Source organism: Podarcis erhardii (assembly GCF_964252035.2).
Source record: "Podarcis erhardii genome assembly, chromosome: 2".
NCBI lineage: Eukaryota > Metazoa > Chordata > Lepidosauria > Squamata > Lacertidae > Podarcis > Podarcis erhardii.
The window spans coordinates 122,173,408-122,196,367 of record NC_138498.1 but is presented as its reverse complement, the minus strand read 5'-3'; the positions used below and the strand labels follow the sequence as shown (position 1 = coordinate 122,196,367).

Below are 22,960 nucleotides of genomic sequence, written 5' to 3'. Positions count from 1 at the left end.
AGCAGCAAGTTATACATTCTAGATAGTACCTTGGTCTTTGGTTCTAACAATTCTGTTTCTAACTTCGATTTCTCCACCTGGAACCCTAACTTTTTGTCATTTTTAAAAACTTCTTTAATCTGAGCATAATGTAACCAGTCTCGCACCTTATCCTTCATTTTCTCCAAACTCTGCAATTTCCAATTGTCTCCATCTTTTTCTAATATTTCCCAATATTTTGGCCATTTGGCCTCCATATTGGGTCTTTTTCGGGCCTTAGCCTCCAGAGGTGAAAGCCACCTTGGAGTTTTATTTTCCAATAAGTCTTTATATTTTGTCCAGACATTAAACACTGCTTTCCTGACAATATGGTTCTTAAAGGCCTTATTGATCTTAACTTTGTCATACCATAAGTATGCATGCCAACCAAAAGCATTGTTAAAACCTTCCAGGTCCAGTATGTCAGTGTCTTCGAGAAGTAGCCAGTCTTTTAGCCAGCAAAAAGCTGCGGCTTCATAGTACAACTTTAAGTCTGGCAGGGCAAAGCCCCCTCTTTCTTTCGCATCTGTTAATATCTTAAACTTAATTCTGGGCTTTTTGCCCTGCCAGACAAATTTGGATATATCTTTCTGCCACTTCCGGAAGCACTCCGTTTTGTCCACAATCTGTAATGTTTGAAACAAAAACAACATTTTTGGCAATACATTCATCTTAATAGCAGCAATTCGGCCTAACAAAGAAAGCTTCAATTTTGTCCAACTATCCAAGTCTCTCTTAATTTCAGACCAACATTTTTCATAGTTATCCTTGAATAGACTCAGGTTTTTTGCTGTTATGTTTACCCCTAGGTACTTTACCTTTTTAACCATAGTTAATTCTGTTTCTCTCTGAAACCGTTCTGACTCTATGTCTGTCAAATTTTTTCCCAGCACCTTGGTTTTCTGTTTGTTTAATTTAAATCCCGCCACCCGACCAAAGTCCTGTATCAATTGTAATACTCTTTTCGTACTAGATTCTGGCTCCTGCAGGGTCAAAACTAGGTCATCTGCAAAAACTTTAAGTTTGTATTGTTTCGCTCCGACCTGAATCCCTTCCACCAACCGGTCCCCTCTGATCATGTTCAAGAGCACCTCCAGAACCGAGATAAATAACAGAGGGGAAATCGGGCAGCCTTGTCGTGTTCCTTTTTCAATTTTGAACTCTTCTGTAACCACATTGTTAACTCAAAATAAAAAAATTCCTTCCAGTAGCACCTTAAAGACCAACTGAGTTAGTTCTAGGTATGAGCTTTCGTGTGCATGCACACTTCTTCAGATACACTGAAACAGAAGTCACCGGACCTTTCTATATAGTGAGAAGGTGGGGAGGGGTATTACTCAGAAGGGTGGTGGGAATGGGTGATTGGCAGATAGCTGCGATGAGCCTGTTGACGACTCTTAACGACTGCAATAGGTCTAACAGGAAAAAGCAAGGGGTGAGAAGGTGAAAAATGGCTTTGTCATGTATAATGAGATAAGAATCCAATGTCTTTATTCAAACCAGGTCTCTCCATAGTTTTAAGTTTGGTGATAAGTTGCAATTCAGCAGCTTCTCTTTCCAGTCTATTTCTGAAATTCCTTTGTAATAGAACAGCTACTTTGAGATCTTGTATAGAATGTCCTGGGAGATTGAAGTGTTCTCCTACTGGTTTTTCTGTCTTGTGGTTCCTGATGTCGGATTTATGTCCATTTATTCTTTGGCGTAAGGTCTGGCCTGTTTGTCCAATATAGAGAGCTGAAGGACACTGTTGGCATTTTATGGCATACACAATGTTAGACGATGAGCAATTAAATAGTCCCGAGATGGTATGTGTGATGTTGTTGGGGCCAGTAATGGTGTTGTCCGGGTGTATGTGGCAGCAAAGTTGGCATCTGGGTTTATTGGGTTTATTAAACCCAGATGCCAACTTTGCTGCCACATACACCCGGACAACACCATTACTGGCCCCAACAACATCACACATACCATCTCGGGACTATTTAATTGCTCATCGTCTAACATTGTGTATGCCATAAAATGCCAACAGTGTCCTTCAGCTCTCTATATTGGACAAACAGGCCAGACCTTACGCCAAAGAATAAATGGACATAAATCCGACATCAGGAACCACAAGACAGAAAAACCAGTAGGAGAACACTTCAATCTCCCAGGACATTCTATACAAGATCTCAAAGTAGCTGTTCTATTACCAAGGAATTTCAGAAATAGACTGGAAAGAGAAGCTGCTGAATTGCAACTTATCACCAAACTTAAAACTATGGAGAGACCTGGTTTGAATAAAGACATTGGATTCTTATCTCATTATACATGACAAAGCCATTTTTCACCTTCTCACCCCTTGCTTTTTCCTGTTAGACCTATTGCAGTCGTTAAGAGTCGTCAACAGGCTCATCGCAGCTATCTGCCAATCACCCATTCCCACCACCCTTCTGAGTAATACCCCTCCCCACCTTCTCACTATATAGAAAGGTCCGGTGACTTCTGTTTCAGTGTATCTGAAGAAGTGTGCATGCACACGAAAGCTCATACCTAGAACTAACTCAGTTGGTCTTTAAGGTGCTACTGGAAGGAATTTTTTTATTTTGTTTTGACCATGACAGACCAAAACGGCTACCTATCTGTAACTGGCACATTGTTAACTATCAGTTTGGCCTTTTGTTCTGAATATATTGCATCAATCCCATTCTCAAACCCCCGTCCCACTCCCATTTCTTTCAAATTTCCCTTCATAAATTTCCAAGAAATATTATCAAAGGCCTTCTCCGCATCTATAAAAATTAACACTGCTTTTGTATTTATGTCTGTTTGCAAAAGTTCCAAAATGTCAATAATGTTCCTAGTATTAGCAAACATATGTCTACCTGGGAGAAAGCCTGCCTGGTCTTTATGAATTACTTCATTAAGAACTCTTTTAAGTCTACTTGCCAAAATGTCTGCAAATATTTTGTAATCCACATTCAGAAGGGAGCCATTTCCATTGGTGTTCTAACACCTGCACACTCCGTCATGCCAAACTTTTTCAACATTTGCAATATCTTGCCTTTTTGATTCAGTAGAAAACTGCCATTTTTGGTCCTATCTATCTGGACACCAAGATAGACCTTTACATCTCCAAGATTCTTAACTTTGAAGTGTTTATTTAACTCTTTGGCTAGTTTTTTTACTTGTTCTTGTGTCTTTGAAGTATAAATCAGGTCATCTACATAAACAAGCAAAGATTCTTGAGCATCTCCTGAACCTCTGAAATATAAGCAATTGTCAGCCTTGCTCCTGCTAAAACCAATGCCTACCAAAACGTCATTCAAACACTCATTCCAATTATGAGCAGATTGCTTGAGTCCATAAATAGATTTATGTAGTTTCCATACCTGATTTGATTTACCAACTTTCAATCCTGGCGGTAGCTCCATATAGAGCTCTTCAGCCAAGTCTGAATGAAGATAAGCTGTAGAGACATCAAATTGATTCACTTTGAACCCTTTCTGAGCAGCAACTGCTAATAGTGCCCGTAGGGTTTCACTCCTTGAAGTGGGAGCATAGACTTCGGAATAATGTAACCCCTCTCTTTGCATAAAACCTCGAGCTACAAGCCTTGCTTTGTATTCTGGTTTCCCCATCGCTGTTGTCTTTATCCTGTACACCCACCTACAACTTACTGCCTTGGTACCTTCTGGCAGTTTGGTGATGGAAAACACACCCAGTTCTTTCATAGAATTCAACTCCTTTTGCATGGCCTCACGCCACCTACTGGCCTCCTCCTGGGGTAATTGCTCAACCTCCTCAAAACTTTCAGGTTCGCAATTTGCCAAACCAGCCCAAACACTAATAGCTTGGTACCTTTCAGGAGGTATACCTTTGTTGGCACGCTTGGAACGCCTTAACAGTTCCTGTGATGTTCCTTCAGTTTCCCCCTCTGACCCAGAATCACTAGTAGTCACCTGTTTGTCACTAGTAGTTGAAGAACTTTCTGATTCTGACTTTACACGTCTCTCTTGCTGTACGGGTAAACTGTCACTAGTAGTTGAAGAACTTTCTGATTCTGACTTTACACGTCTCTCTTGCTGTACAGGTGAACTTTTAGAGCTAGAAGATTCTGACTTTACAGACTTGGGTGAACTAGACGATTTCTCACCCTCGTCCTCAGACTCAAATTCCTCAGCCTGTTCTGGAACTAATACCTGCCCTGGGGCCTGAGTTTCATTGTTACTGTTCACCACATCAAATAGTATGTCAGGATTTCCATGAATTTTATTCCAACCATCCTGTTCACAAAATTCTGCACTTCTGCTGATTGTGATTTTTGTTTGATTGCCTTCTACATTCACAAATCTCCAACCTTTTGTGTTTGCTTGATAACCACAGAAAAACATTTCTTTAGATCTAGGATCGCCTTTCCTACGTTGTGCCCTAGGCACCAGCACATAAGCACGACATCCAAAAACTCTTAGATGATCAATTTTTGGTTTTTTCCCAAATAGCATGAAGTAAGGAGTGTTGCCTACTGTGCTATTGTACGCTCTGTTAAAAGTATAATTTGCATACAGTGCAGCTTCAGCCCAAAACCGCTGTGGAAGTCCAGAATCAAACAGCAAAGCAGCAATGGCTTCCTGTAATGTTCGAAATTTTCTTTTGGCAACTGCATTCTCCTGTGGTGAATAGGGATTGGTAAGTCTATGAACTATACCTTTCCTTTTTAACCACGTCTCCAGCGTTTGGTTCACATATTCCCCACCACGATTTGATTGTATTTTACGCACCCTGGTGTCAAATTTACATTTGACTTCTTCAATCCAATCCATCAGGATGGAAGCTGCTTGTGATTTTTCTTTCAGAAAGAAAACCCAACTAGCCCTTGAAAAATCATCCACCAAAATTTGCATAAATCTCGCACCTCCAAGCGATTTGACTGGCATAGGGCCACACACGTCTGTGTGCACAAGTTCAAAGGGTTTCTTGCTTACTCTATCAGATCTAGGATAGTTACATGTCTTAACCTTAGCATGTTTACAAGCACAACAATCCAGAAAATTTGGACAGGGTTTAATGTTACACTCCTCAGCTAAATCTGGCATCTTGCTTACATACTTAAAGCATATATGAGCTAACCTTCTGTGTAGTAGATGTGCACAACCTGTATGAGGAGCCTTATTTACACACTTAGCTTGCGCTTTACCTGTTGAACATCTACCTGCTGCTAACTGCTCTTCATCCAAAACAAAAAGCCCATCCTCACAGGGAATTTTAACTAGCTCCTTCCCCTGTTTCGAAATGGTGCACACATCATTTTCAAACTCAACCTTAAAACCACTTTTTACCAGGCATGACACACTCAAAAGTCCATTCTTCATTCCTGGAAGAACGAAAACAGGAAGGTTAGTTTGCAAACAATTAACATAAATTGTGCCTTTAAGGTTCATTTCTCGTTTACTATTGTCTGCTATAGTCCCAGTTTTTGCAACTGGCAATGTCTTGCAGTTCATCAAGCTGCCACTAGATGTCGCTGGAACTAAACTGTGACTGGCTCCACTGTCAATTATCCACTTCAAGGTTTGTTGGCTCCTTTTAGGACTCTGTTGTGCTGCCATTGCAGATAGTCCCTTATCAGCAACTGCTCCCCCTCTGGATCGTTGATTCTTGTAGTTCTCACTTCGTCTTCCCCTGTAGCTCCGGAAACTGACCTTGGACTGTTGAAATTCCTGTTGCTTTTCTGGACACTTTGCTATTAAATGAAACCTGCTGCCACATCGAAAACATGACTTGCTGGCCATAGCAGACACTTGTGAGGCTTCCTTACAGCTCTGCCTGCTAGTTCCCCCACGCTCTATGGTGGCTCTATGGTGAATTCGCCTAAGAGCTTCCCAAATTTCAAATGCGGACCTTAAATTTTCCACATGAGGTAATTGGGAATCGTCTATCGATACCATCAACATGCATCTAGCTTTAGTGTCCATTTTATCATGTTCCCTGTTCTGAGCATGTGCAGCAGCCTGTTGCTCTGCTGTGGCATCTGCTGCAACAGCCACAAACGGCTTTCGCCTCTGGACATAGTCAGCCCACACTTCTTTGGCTTCCAACCAGACTTGAGCCCTCTTAGACCACTGCACGTAATTAGCAGAGTTCAACTTTGTAAAGGGAACTTGGAAATTTTCCACTGCCATTCTTGGGGTCGGCTGCTACTCCCTCTGTGTGCCCTTGCTTCTCTTTCCCCTTGGGATTTGTCTTACTCACTTTTCAGATGCCTCTCAGTTCCTTCTCTGAAGCCTTTAAGAGCTGGATTTACGACCAAGCTGGTCTTCTCTCATCCGAAAGCTGCTTTCACTTTCTCTGCACAAAATACAGTTGTAGAAACGTAGAAGGAGCCATAACCTAAGAGAGTTTGTGTACTGGTCCAGTAAATGCTTCCGCTGCGCAACCAGCAACAGTTCTCTTTGCAGAGCATTAATTAAGTCCAGTGCAGAGATTCTTGTTGCAGTACAAGCTTCAGAGTCTCAGCAGCAAAGAAATAACGACACAGGGAAGCCTGTCTTTCCAAAGACAGGTTTATTGCAGGAAGATAACAAAAACACCTCCGGAGCTTTCAGACATTTTTGCTTCACGCCCCACAGGCAGAGAAAACAAACACTCTTTATATACTGAGCAACTTAACAACTTAACGAGCTTGACTACTTAAAGTCACATGACGTTGCTAACTTGCCAGCGTCTTAGGTTTCACACCCTAACAAAATATGTACAGAAAGTAACAAGTGAGGATCCTGATTTTAGGAACACAGGAACCCGCAGGATACTGAATCAGGCCATTAGTCCATCTAACTCAGAGTTTCTGAAACATGGGTCTCCAGCTGTTTTTGGACTACAGTTCCCATATTCCTTGACCACTGGTCCTGCTAGCTAGGGATGATGGGAGCTGTAGTCCAAAAACAGCTGGAGACCCAAGTTTGGGAAACTCTGAACTAGCTCCATAGGGTCTACACTGATGGGTAGTGGTCCTCCAGGGTTTTAAACAGGAGACATTCACCCAGTCCCAACTGGAGATGCTGGGGATTGAACCTGGGACCATCTGCAGGGAAAGCAGGTGCTCTACAATTAAGTTACTTCACTTTCCTCCTGGAAGGGATATCTGTATTTTATCCTGGATGGAGACATCTATCTGCTATTCTCTTTTTCTTACTCTGTCTCTCCAGCACCACCAGCTCTGCTCACTCTCTCTTGATGTATGTTTCCTACCCCACTAGCAAAAACTGCACAGGAGAGCTTTTGAGAAAACACAAAATTTTTAGTAAGTCATGGGTTGCAAGAGAATAAAAACACAAAAAGGCCCTGGAAGCAGCATTTATTCAGAAATTATGAATTATGAGAAAATTAAAAAAATAGGTAGACTGCTTTCCAGTGTAAAGTAACAATAGTGTAAAACATTTTGACAAGTTGATTTCCAGAGTTGATTATCACATAATTCCTTATAATTTAATGGCAAATGAAAGCCTCAGGGTCAGGTTGTGGCATCTTTATATAACTGGATTGCTCACTAAACAGGGCAGCTAATTTGAACATAATAGACTCAAGCGTCTCACTTTGTTTTCATTGTGAGATGCTCCTTTGTATTCAGATCGGGCCTTAGTATAATAATGTAGCACTTTGGGATGAAGATGCAGCCCAGAAGCCCAGCACTGGAGGCCAAGATGGAGAAAACCTGCACAGCTACCATGTATTTCCCCTTGGTGCTCTGGTAGGTGGGCACAAAGGACACCCAAACACTGCAGAAGACCAGCATGCTGAAGGTGATCAGCTTGGCCTCATTGAAGGCTGCTGGCAGATTCCTGGCTAGGAAAGCCACCACAAAGCAGATAGCAGCCAGGAAGCCCATGTAGCCAAGGGCAGTGTAAAACATGGCAACAGACCCTTCATTGCACTGCAGGGCGATCTCTCCAGGCTGAGACTGCATGTCAGAATCTGGGAATGGGGGAGACACCCCCAGCCAGGTGCTACAGATGATAACTTGAACACCAGAACAGGAAATGATAATGGAGTTGGCCAGACTCTTCCCCAGCCATTTCCTCACCCTGTTCCCTGGCTTGGTGGCCAAGAAGGCCAGCACCACCGTGATGGTTTTGGCCAACACAGAAGAGACGGCAACTGAGAAGATGATGCTGAAGGCTGTTTGTCGGAGGAGGCAGGTCACTTTGCTTGGCCGGCCGATGAACAGGAAAGAGGACAAAAATGAAAGCATGAGAGATACAAGGAGTATGTAGGAAAGGTCTCTGTTGTTGGCTTTGACTATGGGAGTTTCCATATATTTTATATAGACCCCCAAAATGAAGCACGTAGTTAAGAACAAGAATAGGGCAAAGAAACCAAGCGTGATCCCCAAAGGTTCCTTATGAGCAAGGAAGGTGATAATCTTGGAGATGCATTGATCTTGCTCCTTGTTTGGATGTTGATCTTCTGGACATTTGGTGCAGTGGTTTGCATCTGAAAGGAAGAAGGGATGCTTCAGGTACTCTTAAGGGGAAACATACTATTACTTTTTCTATTGCATTTTATAGCATATCCATTTGAGAGAGAGAGTTTATATTCTAGAATCAGCTGAGGGGAAACAATCATATCTTTTGAGATCTTATATAAAAAGCAGCACAGAATTAAAGTCACAAAAAGGATGCACATGTTGTGGGCAGCATCCATCAAACCCTCTCTCTCTTTTCTCTCCTGTAGTTTTCCTTCCAAGGTCAAATCTTTCATCTCATATTAACCCAATCTTTGTCACTGGGATTCTCACCCCTTTTCTCCCAAGAGCCTGTTCAGAAGATCTGGAAATGACTGGGACACGTTGCACAAATTGCAGCATTCTTTCCATGGGGGAAGGAGTTCCACAGCTCGCCTTTTCTCAAGCTGGGGATGAACACAGTCTTTCTAGACATTATGGCACGTCCTACATCCTTTCTTTTAAGGCAGAATATATTGACCAAAGGACTCTAAATGGAGAAAGGTCTTTATTTTCCTCCATCCTCCATGTGCCTCTTATTTTTTGCTTTAATCTCCAGTCACCTTCTTCTGTCCTTCGCCTTACTTACTCACTTTGTACACCGCTAGCTCCCCTGTACTGCCTACATGTTCCAATTCTCCTCTGTGAGCTTCATATTTTTCTTTCTATAACAACTTTCCTTGCTAAAAATGTTTCCCGTAACTCCCTTGATATTCTTGGTGCCTTTCCCCCAATGTGAATATAAAAGAAGAAGAAGAAGAAGAAGAAGAAAAAGAAGAAGAAGAATTTATTATTTATACCCCACCCATCTGGCTGCGTTTCCCCAGCCACTCTGGGCGGCTTCCAACAGAATATTAAAATACAATAGTCCATTAAACATTAAAAGCTTCCCTAAACAGGGCTGCCTTCAGATGTCTTCTAAAAGTCTGGTAGTTGTTTTTCTCTTTGACATCAGGTGGGAGGACGTTCCACAGGGCGGGTGCCACTGCCGAGAAGGCCCTCTGCCTGGTTCCCTGTAGCTTGGCTTCTCGCAGCGAGGGAACTGCCAGAAGGCCCTCGGCGCTGGATCTCAGTGTCCAGGCAGAACGATGGGGGTGGAGACACTCCTTCTGGTATACTGGACTGAGGCCGTTTAGAGCTTTAAAGATCAGCACCTTTTTATCGGTGTTTGAATCTCTGCCCTATTTATATTCTCCCAAGGGATGCCCTTTCCCTCTGAATCACCCACCTTCCTGAGTGGAGATGGTCCCTTCCGCACAAGGAGCACAAGCATAGCAGCAAATGGGCTCTCCTTCTTGAACCACCTTGGCGTATCCCGGTTGACAGCTTTCGGTACACCTGGCACGAGGCACAGTCTAAACATAAGTGAAGAAGCATCAAGAGGAAAGTGTTAGAGGTGTGGAAATGAATCATGGAGTTTGGAAGAGGTTTCCATAAACAGCCGCTTTTAGGCAAATACTCTTTGTGCTTACAAACTATTCTGCTATCTATGATTTTGCTGCTCTGATAATGTCAAAGCAAACTGTCAAGGAAAGATCACAGGCCTCATGCTAAGCTGGAACAGGAAGTACAGTGGTACCACAGGTTAATAACTTAATTCGTTCTGGAGGTCCATTCTTAACCTGTAACTGTCCTAACCTGAGGTACCGCTTTAGCTAATGGGGCCTCCTGCTGCCACCGTGCTGCCGCCGCATGATTTCTGTTCTCATCCTGAAGCAAAGTTCTTAACCCAAGGTACTATTTCTGGGTTAGTGGAATCTGTAACCTGAAGCGTCTGTAACCTGAAGTGTCTGTAACCCAAGGTATCACTGTACTTGTTAACCAAAGGGATTTTATGGAGGGGTTTTTTGGCACACCTGTTGCAGGTCATGAGCTAGAGTGTTTCCAGTGACTTTGTGAAGCTGAGTGTGGATGCTACTCAGATTGCGTGAATTCAGCATTAAAGATGTGAAACAAGGGGTGTTGGATGAATGGAGCGACACATGTTTCATGCTGTTATCACATGTTTGAACCTGGCATTGAAGCACAAAGTGGTGTGGTTGATTCGCTCAAGAAAGGAGTGTTTGGGATAGGAATTGTGGGGATGGTTACAGATGAGCTCTAGATTGGGTTTTCAGGAATTGGATAAGAATAATTTCCTGTTTCAGTATCCTGTAAACAGTATAAATGATTTCAGCTTCACAGATGAAAAGCAGGGAGGGAGGGCACTTTGTTCATCTCCCCTACCTGCTTAAACTGCCAGGGCCACACAATGGCTTCTGTCTTAATGGTGAGTTTTAGATCTGAAGATGCCTGTCTCTCTACACTCCCAACTTTCACTCTTCCACGAGACCTATTACGAAACAGCACCCAGTTCACAATATCATAATCTGCTGCCAGATCCCCATTCTCATCTGAATAGAGTCCGCCCCTGGAGGTGTTAAACAACTGGACGCTTCTTAAGAAAGGGTGGAGCTGGAATGACAGGAAAAAAATAATGCAGATCGAGAGCCTTCTGAATTCCTAGTCATGAATCTCACATTTTGTTTTTTTTTTTATAAATATTTATTAAAGTTTTTAAATATAAATGCACAAATAATAAACAGTCTTACTTCTATCACAGACATAATTTCATCACTTCTTTGGACTTCCTCACGTCTCCCGCTCCCATTTACATCGTTAAAAGTTTTTTCCAAACAAATTATCAACTTGTTTACAATCTCATGTCCACTCATTCAAATATAATCTAACACTTCTTCCAAAAAATTTTATATTTTCTTTAGTCTCACTTATCATCAAATTTCAAATCTAATTTAGTGGTGGCCAGTTTTTTATAATCTAGCATCCTTCTTAGTATTCAACCAAATTACAATGTTTTTGTAGATACTTCTTGAATTTCTCCCAGTCTTCCTCCATCTTCTCTTCTCCCAGGTCACGGATTCTGCCAGTCATCTCGGCCAGTTGCATATAGTCCATCAGTTGCATCTGCCACTCTTCCAGTGTGGGTAGATCTTGAGTTTTCCAGTTTTTTGCGATGAGTATCCTTGCTGCCGTTGTTGCATACATAAAGAATGTTCGGTCCTTCTTTAACACCTTCTGGCCGACAATACCCAGAAGGAAGGCCTCTGGTTTCTTAGTGAAGGTATACTTAAATACCTTTTTCAGCTCATTATATATCATTTCCCACATGAATGAATCTCACATTTTGTTATGGTAATCTGTCTCTCTTGAGAAACAATAGAATGCACCTCCAGGGGTGAAATGAAATGGCTGGAGAATCGCAACGCCTGCTGTGGCTGCAGAGACTGGTAACTCGTAACTGCTTCCTCCTGTCTTTTGTTGCATTAGCAGCACCAAAGTGACCTACTCTGGGGCACAAGCTGGGGCAGTGTGACTGGAGGTCCCTAGGATGCCCAGATGGCAAGACCATTTCAGCCTCACTGATGTAGTCCAATGGAATGCAATGCAATACATTTGGCAGCAGCTTGGCTGCAGAGGTTGCCGGAAGGATGGAGGCATACAAGATGCCATCAAACCATCTTAGGAATTCCACTCCAGATTTGTTTGGGGTTTGGTCCTTACCCTTGTCTTACCTACTAAAGATGTCCCTCAAGACAGCAGATAATTTTACATATTCTTATGATAACTCAATAAAATAATCTTTATTAATCTTGGATGAACATGGCCACTGGCCCCATCACCTCCTGGCAAATAGAAGACGGCTCTATGATCACTGCAGATGTGACAGCAGTCATGAAATCAAAAGACACCTGCTTCTTGGGAGAAAAGCAATGACAAACCTAGATAGCATCTTAAAAAGTAGAGACATTACTTTGCCGACAAAGGTCCATATAGTTAAAGCTATGGTTTTCCCAATAGTGATGTATGGAAGTGAGAGCTGGACCATAAAGAAAGCTGATCGCCAAAGAATTGAGGCTTTTGAATTATGGTGCTGGAGGAGACTCTTGAGAGTCCCATGGACCACAAGAAGATCAAACGTATCCATTCTTAAGGAAATCAGCCCTGAGTGCTCACTGGAAGGACAGATCCTGAAGCTGAGGCTCCAATACTTTGGCCACCTCATGAGAAGAGAAGACTCCTTGGAAAAGACCCTGATGTTGGGAAAGATGGAGGGCACAAGGAGAAGGGGATGACAGTGGACGAGATGGTTGGACGGTGTTCTTGAAGCTACCAGCATGAGTTTGACCAAACTGCAGGAGGTAGTGGAAGAAAGGAGTGCCTGGCGTGCTCTGGTCCATGGGGTCACGAAGAGTCGAACACAACTAAACAACTAAACAACAACAAAGTGAAGGACATTGATTCCATTTTTGGGTCTGCAAGACAGACCCAAAAAAGAAAATAACAGAACACCTCTAGTCATCACATACAGCTCCCAAGTTAAAACAGTACAACGCATCATCAGAGATCTACAACCTCTCCTGGACAATGACAGTTCTCTTTCTCAAGCTCTGGGAGGAAGACCTTTCATTGCCTCCAGACAGCCCCCCAATCTTAAACAACTCCTAACCCACAATAATACTATAACCAGACTTAACACGGACACTGGCACCAGAGCCTGCAATAAACCCAGATGCCAACTTTGCTGCCACATAAACCCGGACAACACCATTACTGGCCCCAACAACATCACACATACCATCTCGGGACTATTTAATTGCTCATCGTCTAACATTGTGTATGCCATAAAATGCCAACAGTGTCCTTCAGCTCTCTATATTGGACAAACAGGCCAGACCTTACGCCAAAGAATAAACGGACATAAATCCGACATCAGGAACCACAAGACAGAAAAACCAGTAGGAGAACACTTCAATCTCCCAGGACATTCTATACAAGATCTCAAAGTAGCTGTTCTATTACAAAGGAATTTCAGAAATAGACTGGAAAGAGAAGCTGCTGAATTGCAACTTATCACCAAACTTAAAACTATGGAGAGACCTGGTTTGAACAAAGACATTGGATTCTTATCTCATTATACATGACAAAGCCATTTTTCACCTTCTCACCCCTTGCTTTTTCCTGTTAGACCTATTGCAGTCGTTAAGAGTCGTCAACAGGCTCATCGCAGCTATCTGCCAATCACCCATTCCCACCACCCTTCTGAGTAATACCCCTCCCCACCTTCTCACTATATAGAAAGGTCCGGTGACTTCTGTTTCAGTGTATCTGAAGAAGTGTGCATGCACACGAAAGCTCATACCTAGAACTAACTCAGTTGGTCTTTAAGGTGCTACTGGAAGGAATTTTTTTATTTTGTTTTGACCATGGCAGACCAACACGGCTACCTATCTGTAATTGATTCCAGAGTTGGAGAATGGATTACGCATTTACAGTGGTGTTGTGGAAGACATAAGTGTACCTGCCATGGCTGCAGTCTTCCATGTCCCCAACTGTCTCCTCTACCCATCATCAGCATCTGTTTGGATCTGGAAGAAGAGGCAGAATTTAAGGCAAGTGCCACAGCTTGGATGCTGTTGTAAGTAATATAGCTGTCTTGAGACAGGGCCCTTTCAATCTCCTCCTGGGGAAGAATCTCCAGTTTCTCTTTCTCTGTGCACCTTATCCATTGTTTCACGGGCAAGACCTCCTTGGAACATAAACAGTGAAATGATTCATCCCAAAATTGTAGTGTCCTTTCAGACCATGGCTCAAAGTAGTCATGTTTTGTCCATCTTCTGGTCTTCATTGTGAAGGACAAAGAACCATGGGTGTACATAAAGTGCTTAATTTCGTAGTGCAAAAGCCTGATGATGTCTTGAAAAGCTGTTGTAATCCAAACTTTCCCCCCACTTTGTATCTTTTCAAGAATTTCTTGTATCACGAATATCGGGGTAAATTCATAACGAGAGTCCCCGCAGAAGACAAATACAGTGACTTTTATCCACATGACAGTTGGCTTCCTCTCCATGAACTCTGCATATAGAGTCTCACGTTCCACTCTTTCTGAGAAGGCGACACAGATTCCGCTACCCATCATCAGAGGTCTCACAGCATTCAAAAACCTTTCTCCACTGTCATTGTCTGAAGCAAAGAGACCAATCCACGTCCATCCAAAATGCAGGAGCAACTTGACAATCCCCAGGTACTGGGTTTCTTCCTTGGGGATCATCTGGTAGACAAAAGGGAACTGAGTTTTATCATTATGAGAAGAGCCATAGCTGACCTAGTGAGGAAGAGTAGAGGCTGATTTAGGTCCAGATAGTCTCTTTCTTCAGAATATTAGATTGTGGAGAAGTATATAGCTATGTGACAAAATATGTATATATTGTAAAAATACTAGGCTGTGGGGGGTGTATACACACACACACACACACACACACACACACACACACACACACATCTAGTGATATATAAAGATGTGTTTTGGATGCTTAGGAGAAACCTCACTTTTTGAGATTGTCTTGGACCTAATTATGAAAACACATGATAAACTAGCATAGTGAATGGATGGTGAAATTGTGTCAGTAATTAGATGTATAAATATGCTTACATTGGGGGTGCAAAAATGTCCATTAATACATTTTTAAAAGATAGATCTTTCATTATAAACTGGAAAAGTCATTCATGACTATTATAACCACCGTATATAACAAATAGTAACCGTTGTAATGTCAAACAAATTGTACCATGTTACTATAAACCAGATTGAAGCTTTCTTGACATTTTCGTTGTGGCCCCCACAAACTGTAGTGATTTTCACCAACTCTGATGGTTTTCAAAAAGGATAAGATAAATTAAGGTAGGATAAGGCATTCAATCTTTTCTACCCACAACGACCACATTTCCCCTCCACTTTCAGAGTCAGGAAGCCTCTGAATGTTAGCTGCTGGGAAGCAAAATTGTGAAGAGTGTCCTGATTGCAGGCTTTCCAGAAGAGGCATCAGGTGAGCTCATCTGAAAACAAGATGCTGGGCTAACTGGTCCTTTGATGGGATCAAGCCCCTCTGTGCTTCTGATGTTCCTGGGGAATCTCAGGCTAGATTCACCTTATTGTAGGTCTTTTTAGGACTATCCTTTCCTAAAAGGTGAATGGCAGAGTTGGGAGAGAGCTACGTGGTCATGTAGTCTAATCCCCTGCACAAACTGGCATTCCACCACTGTAGTATATTTGACAGGGAGGTATTCCAGTCTTTCCCGCCCTGTCCTGGCCACAGTGATCCATGCAACGGTCACCTTCAGGCTTGACTACTGTAATTCGCTCTATGCAGGGCTGCCCTTGAAGCTGTCCCAGAAACTCCAGCGGGTACAGAATGCTGCAGCGAGGCTCTTCACGGGGTCTCTGCCATGGGAGCATATTCACCCAGTGCTTTTCAAGCTGCACTGGCTCCTGGTGGAGTACAGAGTCAGATTTAAGGTGCTGCTTTTGATCTTTAAAGCCCTTCATGGCCTAGGACCCTCATACCTACGGGACCGCCTCTCCCGGTATGCCCCACGGAGAGCTTCATGGTCCATAAATAACAACACCCTAGTGGTCCCAGGCCCTAAGGAAGTTAGATTGGCTTCAACCAGAGCCAGGGCCTTCTCAACACTGGCTCCAGCCTGGTGGAACGCTCTGCTTCATGAGACCAGGACCCTGCAGGATCTGATTTCTTTCCGCTGGGCCTGTAAGACAGAGTTGTTCCGCCTGGCCTTTGGCTTGGAGCCAATTTGATTCCCTCCCTCTCTTTCTTTTTTCTTTTCCTTCTCCTCCTGCGATGAGGCTACATTTTAATATTTTAATGTTTCAAAATTTTAATGTATTTTAATTTTGTTTTTAATTTGTAATCATTCACCTTGTTTTTATTATTGCTTGTAAGCCGCCCTGAGCCCGGCCTTGGCTGGGGAGGGCGGGGTATAAATAAAAATTATTATTATTATTATTATTATTATTATTATTATTATTACCTGTGGGATTTTGTACATGCCCAACATGCTTGAAATCTGGATGGAGTTGTCAGGTTCAGCCCTTTCAAAAACAGCCAAGAGGTTCTTCTGCTGTCCGCAGTTATAGTTTGGAAGATGGCTTTCCCCACCAGAATGCATGTCTAGCATTGCATTGGAAACTAGTCTGCCATTAAAATAGGTTTCAAAGAGGCTGTAGCCTAGGGTGATGTTGGGTAGCATCCTGAGATCCTGATTCATCTCCTGAACAGCAAACAAGAAGGACAGAATGTGCCAATACATCGTTGGAGCCAAACTGCAAACCAGCAAACATAACAGTTATGACCAGGACGCCATTTTCCATTCAGTGAAAAGAGAATGCCAAATTCTTTATTTTTATTAATCAAAGGACTTTTCTGGGCAACATCAGTCTCAATTTTTTGTATCTCCTCCCCCCACCCAAAAAAATGCTTTGTAATGTTTTTGCTGAAGGTGGGAGACCTCCCCTTGTTGCAAAGCAGATATTAACTCACCAATTCAGAGAAAAATTGAAAGGTTATTTTTCATGATGAAAAGTCCACAGTCTTCAAATAACAAAATCAACTGCATTTTCAAGTTTTGTGAAAGGCTTGAAAGCTGCTGAAAGGATGCTCTGATTTTGTTTTGTTTTTTTTTTAAAAAATATTTATTCAAAGTTTAAGAATTACAAAAAGAAAAAAGAAGATACAAAATACAGGGGGGGAAATACAGCAACAACAAAAAAGAAAATACACTCGTAAAAAAAAAAAAGAACAGATTAGACCTTTACATAACTTTCTTCCTTTACTTATTTCCTTGACCTCCTCACACCTCCCATTTTTGTATTCTAGTTCAAATTGTTATTTCAGCAAATCCTTCCAACCTTGTTTTCATTTAAATAATTTGATTTAATATGTTATAGTTTAAAGTTCTCTCTTTCGTCAATTTCATCAACTCATTTTTACTTAATCCTTTATACCATTTCTACCAAAACCACATAATTTTCTTTTTCCAACAACTTTCTAACAATCCTTAATTTTACAATATTTTTGAAGATATACTTTGAATCTTTTCCAATCTTCTTCCACCGACTCCTCTCCTTGGTCCCGGATTCTGCCAGTCATTTCAGCCAATTCGATGTATTCCATCACCTTCGTCTGCCATTCTTCCCGGGTGGGTAAATCTTGTGTCTAAGGATGCTCTGATTTTGCAGCAGAAAATACTTTTAGCTAACCCCCTGAAAGTTACAATAAGCACTGAGAGAAACTCTGTTGTGGACTGTCACTATATGGCTGGTGGGATTTGAGAACTTCGGGTTTGTGCAACTGAAATGGATTAAAGGACCCTGTTGCCCTGCCACAACAAATACACATTCTTAAAAAGAAATAGACTTTTTGCATTCTGGAAGGTGACAGCAAAAGGCATTGGAACACACTGGATGAACAAAGGACCATTGTGAAGGTGTCTAAATACCCCCACGTTAATGGAGATGAATGCAGAAGCAACACTTATTGTCACATGACTGTTCCATTAATAAATCAGAAATATAGTGGCACCTCGGGTTAAGAACTGAATTCGTTCTGGAGGTCCGTTCTTAACCTGAAACTGAGGTATCACTTTAGCTAATGGGGCCTCCCAATGCCGCAGCGCCACGGTGGCATCATTTCTGTTCTCATCCTGAAGCAAAGTTCTTAACCCAAGGTACTATTTCTGGGTTAGCGGAGTCTGTAACCTGAAGCATATGTAACCCCAGGTATCACTGTAATACTCAATAAAGACTTGATCTAATTTCAGCATTGCCTAAACTTTGTATATCTGGGAGCATCCAGAGTGCCAATTGGGCAACATTAGATCCAACACACAGTTACTTACTCAACAAGCTTTGTTGATGGGGGTTTAGAAAAGATGTATGGTTCAAAGAAAGCAGGTTTGGGTGAGATGATTCCGCCAATGATATGGTCCCCTGCCCTGTAATAATTCAGTGGTTTGTTTCGATGCCTGAAGGGACTTGAGGGACAGTTCCCACACACTGCCTGGGGCATTAACAACATCAGCAGCAGCAGCAGCAGCAGCAGTGATATCATCCTAGCAACGCCAGTGACAATGTCCTTTTGTGACATCTGTAACAAGAACAGAACAACAAGGGTCCAGCCTCTCAGGGTTGTGAGAGGAAACTGCTCACCTGCACAGCCCCTTCCTATCCTCAATCGTAGACCAGGATTTCCATGGCACATGACTTGTTGTTTTGAGAAATATAGGAAAGGAAGTATTTATGGCCCGGCTCTTCCTTCAAGCTTGTTACAAGAGGTTGCCTCATTTTCTCCTTTTTAGGTTATTGTTACAAGAAGTTGCCTTATTTTCTCCTTTTAAATTATTTGCCTCTGGGGAAATCCCTGGCACTTTTGTGTGTGGAGAGGAATACATCACTATGATTTTGATAATTATAAAGGGGAAGAAAGCTCCTCTCTGAAACCTCCTGGACTATGTGTGGCAGGTGCAGAACTGGAGGAAAAACAAGTCTGTGAGAAATGAGCAACATAGCTTCATAGTCTGGATTAAGTCATTGAGGATTCTGGTGAACTTTGCAAACTTTCTAATGATGAAATAGTTTCATAACAGGTAGAATCAAAATGCTCTTTCTTTTAGGCTCTATTTGAACTATCACACATATGCATACATATGCATACGGGAACACGGGTGGCACTGTGGGTTAAACCACAGAGCCTAGGGCTTGCCAATCAGAAGGTTGGCAGTTCGAATCCACACAACAGGGTGAGCTCCCGTCGCTCGGTCCCTGCTCCTGCCCACCTAGCAGTTCGAAAGCACGTCAAAGTCCAAGTAAATAAATAGGTACCGCTCCGGCGGGAAGGTAAACGGCGATTCCGTGCACTGCTCTGGTTCACCAGAAGTGGCTTAGTCATGCTGGCCACATGACCCAGAAGCTGTACGCCGGCTCCCTCGGCCAGTAAAGCGAGATGAGTGCCGCAACCCCAGAGTCGGTCACAACCGGACCTAACAGTCAGGGGTCCCTTTACCTTTACCAATTGCAGTTTGTACAACAGTGATTGAATTCCTCCAAACCTCAGGCCTTTATATACATTATTTACACAATGAGTCCCATCTGATTGGCTGATTCTGCTTCCCTCCTGGAGCCTGATTGGTCTTCTCCTGCAGGCCAATCAGTTGTTGCATTGTACAATCCTACCTGCCTATTGTTCTAGGATCCAAGCTTAGTACATAAACGGAAATCACAAAGGGTTTTGGGGGGGGGCAGTTTGCAGCTAGATTGTATGTATCACTCCCCGCCACAAACCCCTGTGGCTCTTGCATAGCTCACAAGCAAACCTCCCCACCTTTTGGACTTTCTGTCCAAAATTCCACCCCCACCACCCCATTTAGCTTTAGAGAGCCAGTGTGGTGTAGTGGTTAAGAGCGATGGTCTTGTAATCTGGTGAACCGGGTTCGCTTCCCCACTCCTCCACATGCAGCTGCTGGGTGACCTTGGGCCAGTCACACTTCCTTGAAGTCTCTCAGCCCCACTCACCTCACAGAGTGTTTGTTGTGGGGGAGGAAGGGAAAGGAGAATGTTAGCCGCTTTGAGACTTTCCCCACTCTTCCCACTTTTTTTTTTTGTATTCATTTTTATCAAGCTCTTTTTTAAAGGGAGGGGGAAAAAACAGACAAGAAAAAACATAAAAAACAAAAAACAAAACCAACAACATATCAACAAAAACATGTAGACATACAACAACAACAACAACAACAAAGAAAACGCATCAATTTACAACATAACATTAATTGACTTCCCTCCATCACGGTTTGAGCTATATCCCCGCATTATCTTCCTGCAGTATCTTTTTACAACCTTTATCTATACATCTCAGGCTTTATGTTACACCTACTGCAATTTTAATATTTCCTAAATTTGTTTCTATGTATGTAATAAACTTACTCCAATCATTAATAAATTTTACGTTTTTCTGATGCCTGATCTTCTGTGTCATCCTTGCTAGTTCTATATACAGTGGTGCCCCGCAAGACGAACGCCTCGCAAGACGGAAAACCCGCTAGACGAAAGGGTTTTCCGTTTTGGAGGCGCTTCGCAAGACGAATTTCCCTATGGGCTTGCTTCGCAAGACGACAGCCCATAGGGAAATCTCCGGGACAGTGGGGAAGCGCAGCGCGTCTTCCCCGCTGTCCTCGGACCTCCTCCGAAGCCTGGCGGCGGGGCGGGGACACCTCCTCCCGCCACCGGGCTTCGGAAGGATGCCCCGATGCCGGGCAGCGAGGCGGGAAAGCCTCCCCCCGCCGCCCGGCATCGGAACGATGCCCCGATGCCCGGCGGCGAGGCGGGAAAGCCTCCCCCCGGCGCCCGGCATCGGAACGATGCCCCGATGCCCGGCGGCGAGGCGGGAAAGCCTCCCCCCGCCGCCCGGCATCGGAACGATGCCCCGATGCCCGGCGGCGAGGCGGGAAAGCCTCCCCCCGCCGCCCGGCATCGGAACGATGCCCCGATGCCCGGCGGCGAGGCGGGAAAGCCTCCCCCCGCCGCCCGGCATCGGAACGATGCCCCGATGCCCGGCGGCGAGGCGGGAAAGCCTCCCCCCGCCGCCCGGCATCGGAACGATGCCCCGATGCCCGGCGGCGAGGCGGGAAAGCCTCCCCCCGCCGCCCGGCATCGGAACGATGCCCCGATGCCCGGCGGCGAGGCGGGAACGCCTCCCCCCGCCGCCCGGCATCGGAACGATGCCCCGATGCCCGGCGGCGAGGCGGGAACGCCTCCCCCCGCCGCCGGGCTTCGGAAGGATGCCCCGATGCCCGGGGGCGAGGCGGGAAAGCCTCCCCCCGCCGCCCGGCATCGGAACGATGCCCCGATGCCCGGCGGCGAGGCGGGAAAGCCTCCCCCCGGCGCCCGGCATCGGAACGATGCCCCGATGCCCGGCGGCGAGGCGGGAAAGCCTCCCCCCGCCGCCCGGCATCGGAACGATGCCCCGATGCCCGGCGGCGAGGCGGGAAAGCCTCCCCCCGGCGCCCGGCATCGGAACGATGCCCCGATGCCCGGCGGCGAGGCGGGAAAGCCTCCCCCCGCCGCCCGGCATCGGAACGATGCCCCGATGCCCGGCGGCGAGGCGGGAAAGCCTCCCCCCGGCGCCCGGCATCGGAACGATGCCCCGATGCCCGGCGGCGAGGCGGGAAAGCCTCCCCCCGCCGCCCGGCATCGGAACGATGCCCCGATGCCCGGCGGCGAGGCGGGAAAGCCTCCCCCCGCCGCCCGGCATCGGAACGATGCCCCGATGCCCGGCGGCGAGGCGGGAAAGCCTCCCCCCGCCGCCCGGCATCGGAACGATGCCCCGATGCCCGGCGGCGAGGCGGGAAAGCCTCCCCCCGCCGCCCGGCATCGGAACGATGCCCCGATGCCCGGCGGCGAGGCGGGAAAGCCTCCCCCCGCCGCCCGGCATCGGAACGATGCCCCGATGCCCGGCGGCGAGGCGGGAAAGCCTCCCCCCGCCGCCCGGCATCGGAACGATGCCCCGATGCCCGGCGGCGAGGCGGGAACGCCTCCCCCCGCCGCCCGGCATCGGAACGATGCCCCGATGCCCGGCGGCGAGGCGGGAACGCCTCCCCCCGCCGCCGGGCTTCGGAAGGATGCCCCGATGCCCGGGGGCGAGGCGGGAACGCCTCCCCCCGCCGCCCGGCTTGGGGCGGGAAAGCCTCCCCCCGCCGCCCGGCATCGGAACGATGTCCCGAAGCCGGGCGGCGGGCCGCGAAGCCTGGGCGCGCTGGCAACTCTCCGCAAGGAGCGCTCCCGCTGCTTGCGGAGAGGTCCGCGAAGCCTGTCCTGGACCTCTTCTGAAGGCAGGCGGGGGGGGGCAAAAGTCTTTGTCCCCCCCTGCTTGCCTTCCCAGGGGCTTTTAAATCGCCCCGGACAGCGGAGAAGTCCTCCGCTGTCCCGGGCGATTTTAAAATGCCCGCCAGAAGAGGTCGGGGGAAGGCGGTTTCCATAGGAACGCATTAATTGATTTTCAATGCATTCCTATGGAAAACCGTGCATCGCAAGACGAAAAAACCGCTAGACGAAGAAAATCACGGAACGGATTAATTTCGTCTTGCGAGGCACCACTGTACTCAAATAACTTAGATTGCCATTCTCTGATAGTTGGGATATTAGGGGTTTTCCAGTTTTGCGCTGGCAGTATCCTGGCAGCTACCGTTGCGTATTGGAACATAGTTTGGTCTTCTTGCCTAATCTCTTCTCCGACCATTCCTAAAAGGAAGGCTTCAGGTTTCTTAGGGAAGGTATATTTCAAAAAAAAATTTAGTTCATCGTAGATAAGTCCCCAAAACCTTTTCACTTCTTCGCAAGCCGCTTTGAGACTCCTAAGGGGAGTGATAAAGCGGGGTATCAAATCCAAACTCTTCTTCTTAGCTCATTTCCATTTAATTTAGCAGTTGGAGCACTGAAGGGCAGAAGAAGGAAGGTCGCCCCCACTCCTTTCCCTGCAAAGTGTCCTTAATTAAACCGTCATCATTTGCACCTCTGAAACTGCAGCAGCGCTTCAGGTTTCATTTTGAACTGTGGCTGCTTGC

General features: G+C 45.3%; 1 protein-coding gene across 1 annotated transcript; it reads right to left on the bottom strand.

Moving 5' to 3' along the window:
- Window positions 1–7,440: 7,440 nt before the first annotated feature.
- On the bottom strand, window positions 7,441–18,400 carry LOC309336588 (vomeronasal type-2 receptor 26-like). The gene is made up of 6 exons (XM_081852590.1): window positions 18,245–18,400; window positions 16,379–16,670; window positions 13,854–14,657; window positions 10,721–10,948; window positions 9,723–9,849; window positions 7,441–8,484 (listed from the first exon to the last, which is right to left on the bottom strand). The coding sequence occupies exons 2-6, from the start codon at window positions 16,655–16,657 to the stop codon at window positions 7,583–7,585; spliced, it is 2,340 nt and encodes a 779-aa protein (XP_081708716.1). The 5' UTR covers window positions 16,658–16,670; window positions 18,245–18,400; the 3' UTR covers window positions 7,441–7,582.
- Between the last annotated feature and the right edge of the window lie 4,560 nt (window positions 18,401–22,960).

Coding starts and splice junctions, on each gene's coding strand:
- LOC309336588 (XM_081852590.1), bottom strand. CDS start 16,657: ATGTATTGGCACATTCTGTCCTTCTTGTTTGCTGTTCAGGAGATGAAT. Junction 10,949..13,853: donor GAAGACTGCAGCCATGGCAG/GTACACTTATGT, acceptor CTGTCATTCCAG/CTCCACCCTTTCTTAAGAAG. Junction 9,850..10,720: donor GGCCCTGGCAGTTTAAGCAG/GTAGGGGAGATG, acceptor ACTTATGTTTAG/ACTGTGCCTCGTGCCAGGTG.